General features: G+C 67.1%; 1 protein-coding gene across 1 annotated transcript; it reads right to left on the bottom strand.

The window, feature by feature from the left end:
• Positions 1-730: 730 nt before the first annotated feature.
• Positions 731-17,216, bottom strand: LOC137445071 (chromosome transmission fidelity protein 18 homolog). Its single transcript, XM_068146488.1, has 22 exons — positions 17,123-17,216; positions 16,801-16,980; positions 16,576-16,702; positions 16,252-16,420; positions 16,048-16,137; positions 15,858-15,910; positions 15,527-15,665; positions 14,524-14,727; positions 13,723-13,820; positions 13,320-13,443; positions 12,626-12,756; positions 11,338-11,431; positions 11,164-11,262; positions 10,242-10,372; positions 9,783-9,945; positions 9,426-9,650; positions 9,167-9,316; positions 7,988-8,118; positions 4,446-4,590; positions 3,468-3,572; positions 1,970-2,024; positions 731-1,027 (listed from the first exon to the last, which is right to left on the bottom strand). The coding sequence occupies exons 1-22, from the start codon at positions 17,202-17,204 to the stop codon at positions 891-893; spliced, it is 2,832 nt and encodes a 943-aa protein (XP_068002589.1). The 5' UTR covers positions 17,205-17,216; the 3' UTR covers positions 731-890.
• Between the last annotated feature and the right edge of the window lie 128 nt (positions 17,217-17,344).

Here is a 17,344-nt window from a genome sequence, read left to right as displayed (position 1 = left end):
AGCCCCTGCTGCCCCCCGGCCCCTGCTGCCCCCCAGCCCCTGCTGCCCCCAGCCCCTGCTGCCCCCCGGCCCCTGCTGCCCCCCGGCCCCTGCCGCCCCCCGGCCCCTGCTGCCCCCAGCCCCTGCTGCCCCCCGGCCCCTGCTGCCCCCCGGCCCCTGCCGCCCCCCGGCCCCTGCCTGCAGGAGTGGAAGTGTTGCTGTTTCACCGGGAGGGGCCATGGGGACCCCCGGAGGGGTTGGGGGTTAGGGACAGCAAAGCTTCCCCCGGGGCTGAGCTGCAGTTTCCCGCTGGGAGCCTGCCCCAGGGAGCAAGGCTGAGCCTGCAGCCCGGGAAGGGCAACAGAGGCAAACCCCAACCTCTCCTGATGAAGATTGGCAGCACCCTGAGAGCTCCTTTTGTACCCCGGGGGGGAGAGCACTCTGCAGCCCCCCAGCTGCAGCACAGCACCTGCAGGGCTGGAGATGGAATAAAGGAGCAGCACTTGGCCTTGGCTTGGCCTTGGCTTGGCCTTGGCTTGGGGCTGGGCTGGGGCTGGGTTGGGGTTGGTTTAGGGCTGGGTTGGGGCTGGGCTGGGGCTGGGTTGGGGTTGGTTTGGGGCTGGGTTTGGGGTTGGGTTGGGGTTGGTTTGGGGTGGGGCTGGTTTGGGGCTGGGTTGGTTTGGGGCTGGGTTGGGGTTGGGTTGGGGTTGGTTTGGGGTGGGGCTGGTTTGGGCTTGGTTTGAGGCTGGTTTGAGAGAGAGTTTATTTGTTTGGGCTTTTAACAAACTGTGAGTGGGCACAAAACGCCCACCCCTGCCCCCCAGCCCAGGCTCCTGCTCCCTGCCGGGGGCAGAAAGGCAGCAGTCAGCCTCAGCTGCCCCCCGGGCTCCCCGCCGGGCCCCCCCGCCCTGCTAGAGCAGGTCCCTGATGCAGATGCTCCTCCGCACGGCGTTGGAGACTCCCTCGTTGAAGCGGAACCAGAGCTGGCTCCTCCCCACCGCCGTCCCCAGCTGCAGCTCCGGCGGCTGCGCCCCGGGGGCCTGGGGAGCTGCGGGAGGGAGCTGTTAGCCCCCACAGGCTGTGCCCAGGCCCGGCCTGGCAGGCTGGGGGCTGGCAGGGGCAGAGCTGGTGCCCCTTGCAAGCCCCTGAGGCACCCCCGGCCCTGCTCCCCGCCTCAGGGGGGCTGCCAGACCCAACCCCCCCTGCCCTGCTGTGCCAGGGCCACTTTGCTCCATCTCCCCTCCCCCTCCTGCCCCGGGGTGCAGAGCTTAGGGACAGAGCCCCGGGGTGGGGTCTGAGCTCTGCAGGGACCCCCTGGTAGCATCTGTGGTCACCCTGTCCCTCTGCCACCCACCCAGGGCCAGGCCCACCCACGGCCACCTCACCCCTCCAGCACCATGGGGCTGAGGCTGCTTTGCCTCTCTGCCACCTACCTGGGGCTGGGACCTCCCTGCCCCACTGGCACCTGCCTGGCACCACTCACACCCTCCCTGCCCCTCTGGCACCTGCCTGGTACCACTCACACCCTCCCTGTCCCTCTGGCACCTGCCTGGTACCACTCACACCCTCCCTGCCCCACTGGCACCTACCTGGTACCACTCACACCCTCCCTGTCCCTCTGGCACCTGCCTGGGTACCACTCACACCCTCCCTGTCCCTCTGGCACCTGCCTGGTACCACTCACACCCTCCCTGCCCCTCTGGCACCTACCTGGTACCACTCACACCCTCCCTGCCCCTCTGGCACCTACCTGGTACCACTCACACCCTCCCTGCCCCTCTGGCACCTACCTGGTACCACTCACACCCTCCCTGTCCCTCTGGCACCTGCCTGGTACCACTCACACCCTCCCTGCCCCTCTGGCACCTGCCTGGTACCACTCACACCCTCCCTGCCCCTCTGGCACCTACCTGGTACCACTCACACCCTCCCTGCCCCTCTGGCACCTGCCTGGTACCACTCACACCCTCCCTGCCCCTCTGGCACCTACCCGGAGTGGTGGACACCTGCTGCTGGAGAGGCCTCCCAAAGAAGTCTGTCTCAGGCTGTGCAAAGCAGAAGGTGACTGTGGTCATGTTTGGAGCCAGCCAGGAGCAAAGCCAGCTCCAAGCTGGCAGCTCAGGGCAGGGCCAGGCCCCAGGGAGAGCATCCAGAGCCCTGGGGGATGCTGCTGCTGCTGTCAGCTGCCCCCTCCCCTCGGAGCACCTGGGGCAGGAGGAAGCCACTGAGCAGGACCTGGATGCAAATCCTGCAGAAGGGGCCAAGAGCCTCAGGCAAATGCAAACTGCATCCAAAAGCAGGGGGGGAGCTCAGCCCTGCAGCTCCCTGTGCTGGGTGGTGGCAGGGGACACCTCCTGCTCCCTCTGGGATGGCACCACCCAGCTCACCTGCTCCAGCAGAGTTGGATTGTGCCCCTGCAGCCCCCCAGGCACACAGCCCCCCTGCCCTGCAGCTCCCACAGGGCCAGCAGTCAGCCACTCCAGCCCCACATCCACAGCTCTCCTCCTCACCCCCTGGGAGCTGTAGCTGCCAGCCAGCCCTGAGTGCCCCTGTGACCCACAGCTGCACCCAAAGTGAACTGAAACCACACAGAACAGCACAGGGGCAGCCTGGGGGGCACTGCAGGCAGGAGCAGGGGGCTGGAGCCAGGAGCAGGGCACTGCAGGCAGGAGCAGGGGGCTGGAGCCAGGAGCAGGGGCTGCAGCCAGGAGCAGGGGGCTGGAGGCAGGAGCAGGAGGCTGCAGTCAGGAGCAGGGGGCTGCAGGCAGGAGCAGGGGGCTGCAGGCAGGAGCAGGGGGCTGCAGGCAGGAGCAGGGGGCTGCAGGCAGGAGCAGGGGCTGCAGCCAGGAGCAGGGGGCTGCAGGCAGGAGCAGGGGGCTGCAGCCAGGAGCAGGGGGCTGGAGCCAGGAGCAGGGGGCTGCAGGCAGGAGCAGGGGGCTGCAGCCAGGAGCAGGGGGCTGCAGCCAGGAGCAGGGGGCTGGAGCCAGGAGCAGGGGGTGCAGCCAGGAGCAGGGGGCTGCAGGCAGGAGCAGGGGCTGCAGCCAGGAGCAGGGGGCTGGAGCCAGGAGCAGGGGGTGCAGCACCTCTGCCATGGGGCAGGCTGGGAGGGTTGGGGCTGTCCAGCCTGGAGAAGGCTCCAGGAGACCTTAAAGCAGCCTTCCAGGACCTGAAGGGCTCCAGGAGAGCTGGGGAGGGACTTTGGACAAGGGCTGGGAGTGCTAGGACGAGGGACAATGGCTTGGAGCTGGGAGAGAGAGCAGAGGAGAGGAGGAAACTCTTTGCAGTGGGGCTGGGGAGAGCCTGGCCCAGGCTGCCCGGGGAGGCTGTGGCTGCCTCCTGCCTGGGGGTGCTCCAGGCCAGGCTGGTGAGGCCCTGAGCAGCCTGTGCTGGTGGGAGGGGTCCCTGCCATGGCAGGGGCTGGCACTGGCTGCTCCCCAGGGTCCCTCCCAGGCCAGCCCCTGCAGGGTCCCTGGGGTGCAGCTCCTCACCTGCTCCTCCGCCGCCGCTCTCCGGATGCGCTCCAGGCGCTGCTGGGGGCTGGGGGGCTCAGCTGCCCTCACCTCCCCTGGCTCCCTGAGGCCATTCCCAGGCTCCTGTGGGCAGCAGAGAGCTGAGTGAGGCTCCCCTCAGGAGCTCAAGGTGTGGGCATCCCCCCAGGGGAGGTCAGCTGTGCCCTCAGCCCTGCTCTGTGTGCTGCTGCTTTGCTACGGAGCCCAAACGACCTGGCAGGGATCCTGTCTCCCCCCCTGCCCCCCAGCAGCACCTCAGCCCTGAGTCTGCTGCCCCTTGCCCTGGCACTGCATGGCTGGCACCAGGCAAACAAGGAGCCCTCAGAGATGTTTTTGCACCCCCCCAGAGAGCTCTTTGCTGCAAGGAGAGACTCAGAGACTCCAGCAGCAGGGCAGGCAGCAGCAGGGCAGGCAGCAGCTCCCCCCGGGCTGCCTCTCAGCCTTTGCCACCTCCTCCTGCAGGCAGGGCCAGCCCCTGCCAACCTCCTGCTGCCTACAGAGGTTGGAGCAGATGCTCCTCGGGGTCCCTTCCAACCTGGCACTCTGTGGCTGTGGTGGGGGCAGAGTACCTCTGCTGCTCCCAGGGCCTTTGGGGCCTCAGGGAGGGTTGGGGTGCAGCAGGAGGGCAGTGTGCAGGACCAGCTCCCTGCTGGGCACAGCCTGCTGACTGCAATCCCACCTGCCCCCTGCAGCTGGAGGCTCTGAAGCCCTCACCCGGGGGCAGCCCTCCCCAGGCCCCCTGGAGGGAGCTGAGCCCCCTGGGCACGTCCCAGCTGTGCTGCCCCCAGGCAGCTGTGCAGGCAGATGGCTGGGGGGGGCCGGGGGGGGGGGAGGTTAATCCTGGATATCCATTTGCATTAATGGTGCTTTGGAGAGGCCACATCCCCCCCCCCCCCAGCCCCCCCACCCCCAGGGCTTCCTCCCTGAGCCCAGAGCACACTGCCAGCAGCTCCCCACCTGGGGCAGGCTCCGTGCCTGCAGCACAGCCTCCGTCCTCCTCATCCTCTCCAGCTCGATCTCCCTGGCAATCAGCTGCCTGGCCTGGTAGCTCAGCTGCCTGCGGGCTGGGAGCTCAGGGAAGCGACAGATGTCCTCCACATTGCTGCAGCACCCAGGGGCAGGCAGAGAGCAGCCCCTCAGCAGCCACAGCCACAGCAGCAGGCAGCAACCTGCAGCCCCAGGCAGGCAGAGGGGCTCCCAGCCCCAGCCCAACCCCCCTGCTCTCCTCCTGCCCAGGGCTCTGCACTGCTGCCCAGGGCCCTGCACTGCTGCCCAGAGCTCTGCACTGCTGCCCAGGGCTCTGCACTGCTGCCCAGGGCCCTGCACTGCTGCCCAGGGCTCTGCACTGCTGCCCAGGGCCCTGCACTGCTGCCCAGGGCTCTGCACTGCTGCCCAGGGCTCTGCACTGCTGCCCAGAGCTCTGCACTGCTGCCCAGGACTCTGCACTGCTGCCCAGAGCTTTGCACTGCTGCCCAGGGCTCTGCACTGCTGCCCAGGGCCCTGCACTGCTGCCCAGGGCTCTGCACTGCTGCCCAGGGCTCTGCACTGCTGCCCAGGGCCCTGCACTGCTGCCCAGGGCCCTGCACTGCTGCCCAGGGCTCTGCACTGCTGCCCAGGGCTCTGCACAGCTGCCCAGGGCCCTGCACTGCTGCCCAGGGCCCTGCACTGCTGCCCAGGGCTCTGCACTGCTGCCCAGGGCCCTGCACTGCTGCCCAGGGCTCTGCACTGCTGCCCAGGACTCTGCACTGCTGCCCAGAGCTTTGCACTGCTGCCCAGGGCTCTGCACTGCTGCCCAGGGCTCTGCACTGCTGCCCAGGGCTCTGCACTGCTGCCCAGGGCTCTGCACTGCTGCCCAGGGGGCTGTGGGAGCCTCAGCCCTGCAGGCTGGACGAGGCTTGGAGCAGCCTGGGGGGTGGCAAGAGTTGATCTTCAAGGCCCTTTCCCACCCCAACCCTTCTGTGATCCTGTGGTGCTGCCTCAGCTCCCCAGCACTGCCCCCTGCCAGCACCCAGGGCTGGGCAGGGGGAGCCCAGCAGGGCCCCCAGCTGGGTGGGCACTGAGGGGGGCACAGGCTCTGCACTCTTGGCTTTCATGCAGCAACTGCAGGCCCTCAGCAGCCCACAGGCAGATCCCAGCTCGGGCAGGAGTGGCTCCAGCAGCCTGCCCCTCAGGCTGAGGTGCCCAGGGGCAGCTGTGGCATTGAGGCACAGCCAGGAGCTGAGCTTTGGGTTAACCACAGCAGCTCTGCTCTGAACAGGGCTGGGGCAGCAGCTCTGCAGCTGGCTTTGGCCCTGGCACAGCCCCAGGAGCCAGGGGGCAGCTGGGCCAGGCCCCTGCCCAGGGCTCACTCCTCACTCCCTCTAAACATCCTCCTCCCAAGAGCAGGGCAGCAAGGGCAGAGGGCACTGCCCCCCCAGGGGCCACCCCCAGGGCTCTGGTTTTAGCAGCTTTAGGTCCTGCAGCCAGCAACAGCTTGGCTTGCCCAAGAGGTGCTGGGCTGTGGCCCAGGGGTGCCCCTGGGCTGCTGCACACCTGTGGTGCCCACCCTGGCTGGGCATGGCCAGGACACAGGCCCAGAGCCCCAGCCTGGTGGGGCTGGAAGGGACCTCTGGGGATCCCCCAGCCCAAGCCCTGCCAAAGCAGGGCACCCCCAGCAGCTTGCCCAGGGGCACAGTGCCCAGGGGGGGTTGGAAGCTCTCCAGAGGAGACTCCACAGCCTCTCTGGGCAGCCTGCTCCAGGCTCCAGCAGCCTCACACCAAAGAAGTTTCTCCTCCTGCTCAGATGGAGCCTCCTGGGCTGCAGTTTGTGCCCCCTGCCCCTTGTGCTGTCCCTGGGCACCACTGAGCAGAGCCTGGCCCCAGCCTCTTGCCCCCCAGCCTTTAGCTCTGCTGAGCATTGCTCAGCTCCCCTCTGGGGCTGCTCTGCTGCAGGCTCTCAGCCCCAGGGCTCTCAGCCTCTGCTCCCAGAGCTGCCCCAGGCCCCCCAGCAGCTCTGTGCTCTCCCCTGGCCTCTCTCCAGTTCTCTGGAGGGGGAGCCCAGAGCTGGGCACCACACTGCAGCTGCAGCCTCCCAGGGGCAGAGCAGAGAGGGAAGAACCTCCCTGGCCCTGCTGCATGCACACAGAGTCCCTGCTGTGCCATCTGCCCCCCTAGGTGCCCTGCTCTCCCCATGGCCACACTGTGGTGGCACAGCCTGGGGAGGGCAGGGGCTGTGGCTCCCCAGAGCTGCTCCCAAGGGCCAGGCCCAAAGCTCTTGTGGGTAATTGGAGGCAACTGCTTGAGTTAACAGAGGCTAATTCCTCTAATCAACTTTGCACAGGAAGACATTAGCCCTGCCCTGGGGTCTGCACTGCCTCCTGAGCCTGAGCAGCACTCCCAGCTCCCTCTGCTCACAGCACAGCCAGAGCCCAGCTCAGCAGCAGGAGCTGCTCAAGCAAGGCTGGGCAGTGGTGACAGTGACCTCCTGTGTGCCACAGGCCTGGGTGGGCCTGGCCTGGCCTGGCCTGGCCTGCTCTGCCCTGCCCTGCCCAGCCCTGCTCTGCCCAGCCCCTGCCCTGTCCTGCCCTGCCCAGTCCTGCCCTGCCCCTGCCCTGCCCTGCTGCTCCCTGCTCCTCCCTGCTCTGCTGCTCCCTGCCCTGCTGCTCCCTGCTCTGCCAGCTCTGCAGAGAGCCCAAGGCAGCTGCTTCCTCCTCTTTAATTCCATTAGAGCAAACCCAGGCCCTGCAGCTGCTGGGCTCCTCCTCTGCAAGGATCAGACAGACAGACAGACAGACAGACAACCCCTGCAGAGCTGCCCCCAGCGCAGCCAGGGCCCTGCAGCCAGCCCAGCTTGGGCAGCCCCTGCCAGTCCCTGCCAGCCCAGCCCCTGGCAGCCCATCCCCTGCCAGCCCATCCCCTGCCAGCCCCTGGCAGCCCAGCCCCTGGCAGCCCAGCCCCTGGTAGCCCATCCCCTGGTAGCCCATCCCCTGGTAGCCCATCCCCTGGCAGCCCAGCCCCTGGCAGCCCCTGCCAGCCCAGCCCCTGCCAGCCCCTGCCAGCCCAGCCCCTGGCAGCCCATCCCCTGGTAGCCCAGCCCCTGCCAGCCCAGCCCCTGCCAGCCCCTGCCAGCCCAGCCCCTGCCAGCCCCTGGCAGCCCAGCCCCTGCCAGCCCCTGCCAGCCCAGCCCCTGCCAGCCCATCCCCTGGTAGCCCAGCCCCTGCCAGCCCAGCCCCTGCCAGCCCCTGCCAGCCCAGCCCCTGCCAGCCCCTGCCAGCCCAGCCCCTGCCAGCCCAGCCCCTGCCAGCCCATCCCCTGGCAGCCCAGCCCCTGCCAGCCCAGCCCCTGCCAGCCCATCCCCTGGCAGCCCTGCCCCTGCCAGCCCAGCCCCTGGCAGCCCAGCCCCTGCCAGCCCCTGCCAGCCCAGCCCCTGCCAGCCCATCCCCTGCCAGCCCCTGGCAGCCCCTGGCAGCCCTGCCCTGCCCCCAGGCTGGCAGCTGAGCCCCTGCAGGGCTGTGACTCACGGCTCCAGCCTGTAGCTGTACTGGCCCTCGGGCAGCCGCTCCTGCTGGTAGCTGAGGTTGTAGGCCAGCATGGTGCTCACCAGCTCTGCCAGCTGCTGCTTCTCCTTCAGGCTGTAGAGCTGGGGGTTCACCTGGGGAGCCACCAAGGGGACAGCCTCACCAACCCATAATGACCTCCAAGCAGGAGCTGTGTCTCTGTACAGAGCCCCAGGCTGGCTGGGGTGGGAAGGGGCCTCGGGAGCTCCCCCAGTGCAGCCCCCTGCAGGGCCAGCCCCAGCCCCAGCCCCAGCAGGCTGCTCACAGCCCCACACAGCCTGGCCTGGGCTGGTGCCAGGCATGGGGCAGCTCTCTGGGCAGCCTGGGCTGGTGCCAGGCGTGGGGCAGCTCTCTGGGCAGCCTGGGCTGGTGCCAGGCGTGGGGCAGCTCTCTGGGCAGCCTGGGCTGGTGCCAGGCGTGGGGCAGCTCTCTGGGCAGCCTGGGGCAGCTCTCTGGGCAGCCTGGGCCAGGCTCTCAGCACCTTCACTGTAGGAAAGTTCTTCCTTGCATCTAGTCCAGCATGAGAAGAGTCAACATCTGTGAGGCTCAGACCACATTTAGCCTCCTGCTAGGGGCCCACATCCCTCAGGGGGCAGGGACAGTCCCTCTGGACAGCCCAAAGGACAAATGCCCCCAGTGCAGCCACCTGGAGCAGCTGCTGGAGGGAGACTGCTCAGCCAAGTCCCCCCAGAGCAGGGCTCCAGGAGGTGCAGGACACCCCCACCCCACCCTGCAGCTGGGCACTGGTGGATTCAGGCTGCAGATCAGGAAGAAATTCTCTACAGGGAGGGGAAAGTGAGAGCCTGGCACAGGCTGCCCAGGGGGGCTGGGGCTGCCCCCTCCCTGCAGGGGCTCAAGGCCAGGCTGGATGAGGCCCTGAGCAGCCTGGGCTGGGGGGAGGGGTCCCTGCCCATGGCAGGGGGCTGGAGCTGGCTGAGCTTTCAGCTCCCTCCAACCCAGACCCACTCCACAGCTCTGCCCCCAGCTGCCTCAGCCGCCAAGGCAAACCGACCCTGGGCCTGGGCCAGGCTGTGGGGCAGCTCAGCCTGGGTGAGGCAGCCCCAGGGACGAGCCCCAGCCCCCCCGGGGCTGCCTGCAGAGGGGAGAGCCCTGCCTGCGGGGCAGGGGGCTGGGGGCACTCACGGGCCGCAGCCTGGGGGCGATGATGTCCAGCAGCAGGCAGAGCACCTCCAGCAGCAGCGGCTGCCGGCCGGCTCGGCTGCGCGCCCCGGCACCGGCCCCCGCCAGCAGCGCCAGCAGCAGGCTCTGCCTGCGGCTCAGCTTGGCCTGTGCCTGCAGCAGGGAGAGAGGGGAGGGAGAGGACAGGGGGAGAGGGGGAGCTCAGCCCGGGCTGCAGGCACAGCTCCCCCTGCCCTGGCAGCTGGGGCCGCTCGGCACTTGCCTCCTGGTGGCTGCTGGGGTAAGCCAGCCGCGGGACGCTGGTGGCGGCGAAGAGCAGGTGGAAAGCCACGGGCAGGAAGGGAAGGTACCTGAGCAGCTGGAAGCTCTGCCCGTGCAGCGCAGCCCTGCTCAGCAGGTCACAGAAGCCCAACCACTCCAGGGCCAGGCACACGGAGCTGAAGCTGGGGTCCCTCAGCCTCACGCTCAGGAAGTTCTCGTGCAGGCCCTGGGAGAGGGCTCGGGGTCAGAGGCAGCGCCGGGGGCAGCCCCGGCAGCGCTGCCGGCACTGGGAGCGCCTGGCTGGGCTCCAGCACCACACTGCAGAGGGAGCAGCCTGGCTCCCCCCTGGCTGCTCTACCTGGGCCAGCTTCTCCTGCTCCCCCGAGGAGACGGCGAGCTGCAGGATGTGGTGGAAGCGCTGGGAGGAGGCGCTGGAGCCGGCTGCCCCCCCGAGGGCTGGCAGGTCCCCGTCGTCCAGCAGCAGCTGGGCTGGCAAGCTGGGGTCCACCCCCGGCCTGGGCCTGAGGAGAGCCCAAGGGAAGAGCTCAGGGGGTCCTGACCATCAATGGACCAGCAAGGACCCCTGAGACTCTTGGGACCTGGCCTGAAGGCAACGCTGATGCCAAGCTCTGGGGCACTGAAGAGAGTGGCCAAAGAACATCTGGATGCACAGATGTGCTGGAGGCCAGGTGTGCTGCACAGCCCTGCTCCCCAGCACCCTGCAGGCTGCTCCATGGCAGGCCCTGCCAGCAGGTCGTGGAACAGCAAGGAGCAGAGTGCCCAAGCACACAGCAGCCTACTGGATCCCTCTTTTCACCTTGGCACCCTGGGGAGCTGGAAGATCTCCTGCCAGATGGAGAAGAGGCCTTTGTGCTGGTCCTTCAAGCCAACCCTCATTGTCTGCACCATCTGAACACTCAGCTCCTTCTGGCCCCGTCTGTGCAGGAACTGCAACACAAGAGAGGGGCTGTGGGGCACAGGCAGGGTGGGGAGAGATGTCCACAGCACCTAACTGGGTTGGAGGGAAGCTGGAGGGGGCAGCAGCACCTCACCCTTCCTCCAGCTGTAGGAGAAGGGAAGTTAAGAGGGGACAGGGTGGGCAACCTGCTCCAGCTGCAGCTGTCCCTGTGCACTGCATGAGCTCAAAGTCCCTCCCAGCCCAAACCAGCCTGTGGTGCTGAGACAGGATCAGAGGCTCACAGCTGCCAGGGGCTGGAGGGGACCTCAGGAGATCATCCAGTCCAACCCCCTGCCAGAGCAGGACCACAGAACCCAGCACAGGGCACACAGAACACATCCAGCCAGGGCTGGAAAGGCTCCGGAGGAGACTCCACAACCTCCCTGGGCAGCCTGCTCCAGGGCTCTGGGAGCCTCCCAGGGCAGAAGTTCCTCCTCCTGCTGAGCTGGAGCCTCCTGTGCTGCAGTTTCCATCCATTGCCCCTTGTCCTACCCCAGGGCACAGTGAGCAGAGCCTGTCCCTGCCCCCTCCCTCCTGCCCCCCAGCATTTATTAAAGCCCCTCTCAGCCTTCCCCTCCCCACACCGCACACCCCCAGGGCTCTCGGCCTCTCCTCCCAGGGCAGCGCTGCATCCTCACAGCCCCCCCGGGACTCTCCCCAGCCGATCCCTGTCCCTCCCAGACTGACACTCTGGGGATCTGCCTGGGACAGTTTCCCCTGCATGCCCCCCCGAGCCCAGCCGCAGCCCAGGGGGCAGAGCCAGCCGGTGCCCCGGGGGTACCTGCAGGGTGTTGATGCAGGCGCGGATGTCGCTGTCTGCCTTCTCGCACAGCGCCAGCAGCGCGCCCGCGTCCGCTCGCATGCCCTGCTGCAGGGCGATCTGCAGGGCAAGGGGGGGTCAGCAGGCAGGCCCTGGCGGCCAGGGGGCGCAGAGGAGCCCTCGGGCACTGCTGACCTCGCAGAGGCGCTGTGCCAGCCGGGCCGGGGCGGTGCGGGGGAAGCTGAGCAGGAAGGCTTGCTGCCGGAGCGGGCGCAGCGCGGGCACGTACCTGGCGAGGCAAGCAGGGGCTGAGCTCCTGGGGGTGCTGAGCTCCCAGGGGTGCTGAGCTCCCAGGGGCTGAGCTCCGAGGGGCTGAGCTCCCAGGGGCTGAGCTCCCGGGGGCTGAGCTCCCAGAGGCTGAGCTCCCAGGGGCTGAGCTCCCAGAGGCTGAGCTCCCAGGGGCTGAGCTCCGAGGGGCTGAGCTCCCAGGGGCTGAGCTCCCGGGGGCTGAGCTCCCAGGGGTGCTGAGCTCCCAGGGGCTGAGCTCCGAGGGGTGCTGAGCTCCCAAGGGCTGAGCTCCGAGGGACTGAGCTCCCAGGGGCTGAGCTCCCAGGGGCACTGAGCTCCCAGGGGCTGAGCTCCCAGGGGCACTGAGCTCCCAGGGGTGCTGAGCTCCCAGGGGTGCTGAGCTCCCAGGGGCTGAGCTCCCAGGGGCTGAGCTCTTAGGGGCTGAGCTCCCAGGGGTGCTGAGCTCCCAGGGGTGCTGAGCTCCCAGGGGCTGAGCTCCCAGGGGCTGAGCTCCCAGGCTCCTAAGCTCATTCAGCCCAATCCCACCTGCAGCCAGCAGGGACACCCCTCCAACCACAGCAGCTTGCTCAGAGCCCCAGCAACCTGCCCTGCAGTGCTTCCAGGCATGGGGCTCCTACCACCTCTGTGCAGCCTGGGCCAGGCTCTCACCACCCTCAGCATAACCAATCTCTTCCTTCCCTCCCTCTTTCAGCTCAAGCCATCCCCCTTGTCCTGGTACAGCAGGCCCTGCTCAAAAGTCTGGCCCCAGCTTTCTCCTCAGCCCCTTTCAGCACTGCAAGGCCCCCAGAAGGTCTCCTGGAACCTTCTCTTCTCCAGACTGAACAACCCCAACTCCCAGCCTGGCCTCCCAGCAGAGGGCTTCCAGCCCCCCAGCACTGCTGTGGCCGCCTCTGGCCTCACTCAGAGAGCTGAGCCTGATGCAGCAGCTGTCTGTGCACCACTGCACACTTGGCCAGGCACAAACTCAGCTGGGCACTCACAGCCAGCTGCCAGCCCCCCCAGCAGGCACAGCACCTGGGGGGGTCAGGACAGCTGAGCTTTTCCTAAGGTACTTCCAAGCTGCAGGTCTAAGGGCAGACAACTGGCACAGGAAGGCTCTGGCTAGAGGCCAACAGCAGCCTGCCTGTGGGCAGGGGTCTGAGCTGTCCCTCCAAGCCCACCCCCAGCCCCTCACTGGTCGTTGCAGATGCAGATGATAGGCCTGAGCAGCAGCGCCCCCTCGCGTCGCCGCCTGCGGCCCGCAGCCCCGGCCTCGCCCTCCGCCTCCCTCCGCTGCACGAGGCTCAGCAGGACGCTGATGGATGCCTGGGGAAAGGAGCAGAGCAAGAGAAGGGCTGGCCCCCAGCCCCTCAGAGGCGAGGAGGGTTGGGCCCCAGCCCCTCAGAGGTGAGGAGGGTTGGGCCCCAGCCCCTCAAAGGTGAGGAGGGTTGGGCCCCAGCCCCTCAGAGATGAGGAGGGTTGGACCCCAGCCCCTCAGAGGTGAGGAGGGTTGGCCCCCAGCCCCTCAGAGATGAGGAGGGCTGGGCTCCTGCCCCTCAGAGGTGAGGAGGGTTGGACCCCAGCCCCTCAGAGGTGAGGAGGGTTGGCCCCAGCCCCTCAGAGATGAGGAGGGCTGGGCTCCTGCCCCTCAGAGGTGAGGAGGGTTGGACCCCAGCCCCTCAGAGGTGAGGAGGGTTGGCCCCAGCCCCTCAGAGGTGAGGAGGGTTGGCCCCAGCCCCTCAGAGATGAGGAGGGCTGGGCTCCTGCCCCTCAGAGGTGAGGAAGGTTGGGCTCCTGCCCCTCAGAGATGAGGAGGGTTGGCCCCAGCCCCTCAGAGGTGAGGAGGGTTGGCCCCCAGCCCCTCAGAGGCTGCCGGGGCAGCGCCGTACCGCGGGCGCGCCGTCGATCTCGTCGATGATCAGGCAGTTGGGCTGCTCCTGGGCACCCAGCACCGACCTCATCTGGGTGGCAGCTTCGATGCGGGTCCGGAACACCTCAGGGCTGCGGTCGTCACTGCAGGACAAGTTGGTGCCAGGCTGCCGTGGGAGGGCAGTGTCCCCACCACAGCACCCCCAGCATGGCAGCACCCCCGGCATGGCAGCACCCCCAGCATGGCACCCCCAGGCTGGCAGTACCCCCCAGCATGGCAGCCCCTCCAGCATGGCACCTCCAGCATGGCAGCCCCAGCCTGGCAGTACCCCCCCAGCATGGCAGCCCCAGCCTGGCACCCCCTCCACCACATCCCCACCCCCAGCAGAGCCAGCTGAGGCCGGGCAGCTGGCACAGGCTCACCTGGCATTCATCTCCACGGGGTTGTACCCCGCGTGCCTGGCGATGACGTGTGCCAGGGTGGTCTTTCCCAAGCCGGGGGGGCCGCAGAGCAGGGCCACCTGCAGCAGAGAAGCGACATCAGGCAGGAAGGGCTGCTCCAGCCCCCACCCAGGCAGCCGGGGGGGCCATGGGGCTGGGCAGCCCGGCCTGCCCGGGGGGATGCTGCGCTGCTCGGCAGACGGAGGGAGAGAAGAGGCAGCGCAGGAAGGCAGCGCAGGAAGGCAGCAGAGCCTCTCAGAGGTGACAGAGCCGAGCTGGCAGCAGCTCTCCTGCCTGTCCTGAACTCTGCAGGCAGATGGGAAAGACTGAAGGAAATCCCTTCCAGATCCCCACTCCTGAGCAGCAACCCTGTCAGTTCTGCTTCCCCTTTTCACTCTCCTCCCAGTGGACAGCTTGAGGTCTGAGAGGTGGCCTTGGAGCTCTCCCTGCCGCCTTCAGCACCTGAGCATCGCTGCTCCCCTCCAGATGCCGAAACCCCAGCTCAAAGCTCTGCCCACAGTCACACCCAACCTCTGCAGGTCCTTCCTCAGCTGGACCACTCGACTAAGAACATCTCTCTTCCTCTCCCCTTGTTACCACATTACTCAAAGCAAGGCAGAAGAAATGAGAACCTCCCCACCCCTATGTGCTATGAAAAAGTCCCAGCTGCCCCTGGGTCTGCACTGAGGGGAAGAGAAAGGAAAGAGCCTGCTGCTCACCTTGGTGGCAGGATGAGGGGGAGTGGAGAGGGCACCCACCACAGCAGCCTCCTGTCCCACTCACCTTGTATTTGGGTCTCTTGTATTGGTCCAGTTCAGCCTCCAGGATCTCCTCTGTGAGCTGCACTTTTGTCTTCCACTTAGTTTGGTGCTCCTTGAACGAAGGATGAGCTCCAGTGCTGGGCTTGGCCTTCCTCACTGCCTTCTCCTTCCCAAACACCACCGTGTCCCACAGCTTCAGCCACTTCAGAAGGCAGCGGTTGGTGTACTGCGTGGTGCACAAGAAAGGAGCAAAGGCTTCTCACACCTCAGCATGGCCCAGCCAGGGACACACAGGAGCTCCTCTCCTTCATGGCCTAACACCAGCATGGCCTTCAGAGGAAGGAGAGGAGCCCCAGGAGGCAGCACAGAGCCTGTGTGCCCAGCCAGAGCTCACTGCTCTCTACAGCTCCCTGGGAGGAGGCTGCAGCCGGGTGGGGATTGAGCTCAAGAGACAGGATGAGAGGAAACAGCCTCAGGTTGCTCCAGGGGAGGTTTATGTTGGGCATGAGGAACAATTTCTTCCCCAAAAGGGCTGTCAAGGCCTGAACCAGGCTGCTCAGGGCAGTGGTGCAGTCCCCATCCCTGGAGGGGTTCCAAAACCCTGGAGCTGTGGTGCTGAGGGCCATGGGCAGTGCTGAGCTAACATTTGGACTTGATGACCTTAAAGGTTCCTTCCAACCCAAACCATTCTGTGATTCCCACCCAGCACTTCTCAGCCTTTCCTACCATTCCTACAAAAGAAACCTGCTATTTTAAATCCAAGCAGCCACAAATGCTTGGCTGCAGTCCACCCAACCTCTTTGGTCTTACTTTGGTCACCTTTCACCTCTGTTTGAAGCCTGCACACCAAAAGCCCCTGCCAAGAGCTCTCACCCCAGGCAGGGCTGGCAGGGCCAGAGCCCCCCAGCCCTCCAGAGCCCCCCAGCCCTGTCAAAGGCAGCACCAGAACACCTTCCTTCAATGCATGAGGGAAGAGCTGCAGACAGGGCAGCACCACCCAGCCCCAGCTTCTCCCAGCACCTCACATCATCACTCAGCAGCTCTATGTAGCGCCGGGGAGAGAATTTGTCCACCCAGAGGCAATGCTGCGCAGCCTCCTCCTCCGCTGGCTCCACTTCCTCCCTGGGCTCTGGGGTCTCAGCGCTGCTCTCACTCTCAAGGCAGCTACAAGGAAGAAAGAAGCTGTCCCAAAGCACCCAAGCAGCCAGGGCAAGGCTGGGAATTGCACACAGACTTCTGAAACCTGGGATGAGGACAAAGAGCTTCCTCTGCTCGCAGGTCCCAAGACCTGGAGCCCCTCAGAGCCCCTCAGCAGCATGGCAGGGGCAGAGCTGGGGCTGCATCCCAGTGTCTCACCTGTTTATGACCTCTGTCAGCTGCTGTGACGCCTCCAGAACCTGCCTGCGGCGCTTGGGCACAAAGAGGGCAAGAGGAGGTCAGAGACCCCCCAGCAACCTGCAGCTGGGGGGTCAGAGACTTGGGACCCAACGCTGGGGCTACCCAAGGGTGACAAGAAAGACAGGAAGGTCAGCAGAACCTCTGATACCTCTTCATCCACCTGCTCCTTCAGGTAGGAGAAGGGCACCCCCAGCAAGTGCAGCGGCCGGCGCGCGTTCCAGCCCAGGGCATCGGGGAGCTGCAGGAGCAGGGCACACACCGCCAGGCTCACACAGCCCCCAGCCCCACACATCCCCTCCTCAGCTGCTGTGGGTCACAGAGCAGCAGTCCCAGCTTCCACGTCTCTCCCTACCTCCACCCCTGTCCTGGAGGGGTCATCCCTGAGGACCAGGAAGACCCTGGTGCCCTCAGGGGAGGTCACATTGATGTAGTCCTCCAGAACAGGCGGCCGCTTGAGGACCCTCTTCTTCCCGGGGCGGGGGGTGGTCTGCAGCGGGGCCATGCCACTTATCTCCAGGTTCCTTTAGCAGGGGTGAAGGAAAGAGCCCTTGGACCCCTTCACCCCTGCTAAAAGTGAGGTCGAAGGTGGCCAGCTTGGAAGCCTGAGGAGCGGAGGGTGGGGATCAAGGGCCCTCTCCCTCTACACCTGCCAGAAGCGAGGTTGAAGGTGCCCAACCTGGAAGCCTGAGAAGCAGAAGGTGACGCTGGGACACCATCCCAGAGGACATCAGGAGCCAACTCATCCTCCACACCAAAGCTGAGCTTCTTAACAGCTTCCAGGCGCTGCCGCTTGGGCTTCGGGGCTGAGAGACAGCAGGGCAGGAGGAAGAGATTGCTGAAGGGTGATCCTCAGCTGGGGTGGGGGGGTCAGCAGCACCCGGGGGGCTTGGGCCAAACCTACTGCGGGCTGCGGGAGATGGGGAGGAGCAGGGCGGCTCAGGACCCCGCTCCCTCTTCCTGGGGTTGGCGTCCCCCGGGTCGCTGTCTACGATGAGGTCCTCGGGGGGCTCGGGCTCCTCCGGTGGCTGATTCCTGCCTCGGAACTGGGAGATTTTGGGGCCGGCGGGCGGGGATGGATCATCTGCAAGAGGCGAGACACCGCGGGGCCGGTCACGCAAGCGGCGACCGCGGCGGGGTGGGCACACGTGGCTGCGCGCAAAGCCCTGCCCGCTGCCTTCCGCCACCGCCTCCGGTCCCGGACAGAGCACGGCAGCAGCTCCCACCTCCCAGCTCGGCCAGCACCTCCAGCTCTGCCGCAAACCGCTCGTAGAAGTTATCCTCGGGACCCTCCTCGGGGTCCGCCATGGCCCCGCAGCCCGCCCGCCGCGCGCTTCCGGCCGCCAGCGGAGCCCGCGCCGATTGGCCTCGGCGCGCCGGCCGGAAGCGGCGGCGGAGCTGATTGGACGTGACGCGCGGCGCTGCTGGCGTTGATTGGACGCGACGCG

This window comes from Melanerpes formicivorus, unplaced genomic scaffold (genome assembly GCF_026170545.1).
Source record: "Melanerpes formicivorus ecotype bairdi unplaced genomic scaffold, bMelFor1.0.p_v2 SCAF_14, whole genome shotgun sequence".
NCBI lineage: Eukaryota > Metazoa > Chordata > Aves > Piciformes > Picidae > Melanerpes > Melanerpes formicivorus.
The sequence above is the reverse complement of the archived record's forward strand: the minus strand, read 5'-3'. Positions and strand labels throughout refer to the sequence as shown.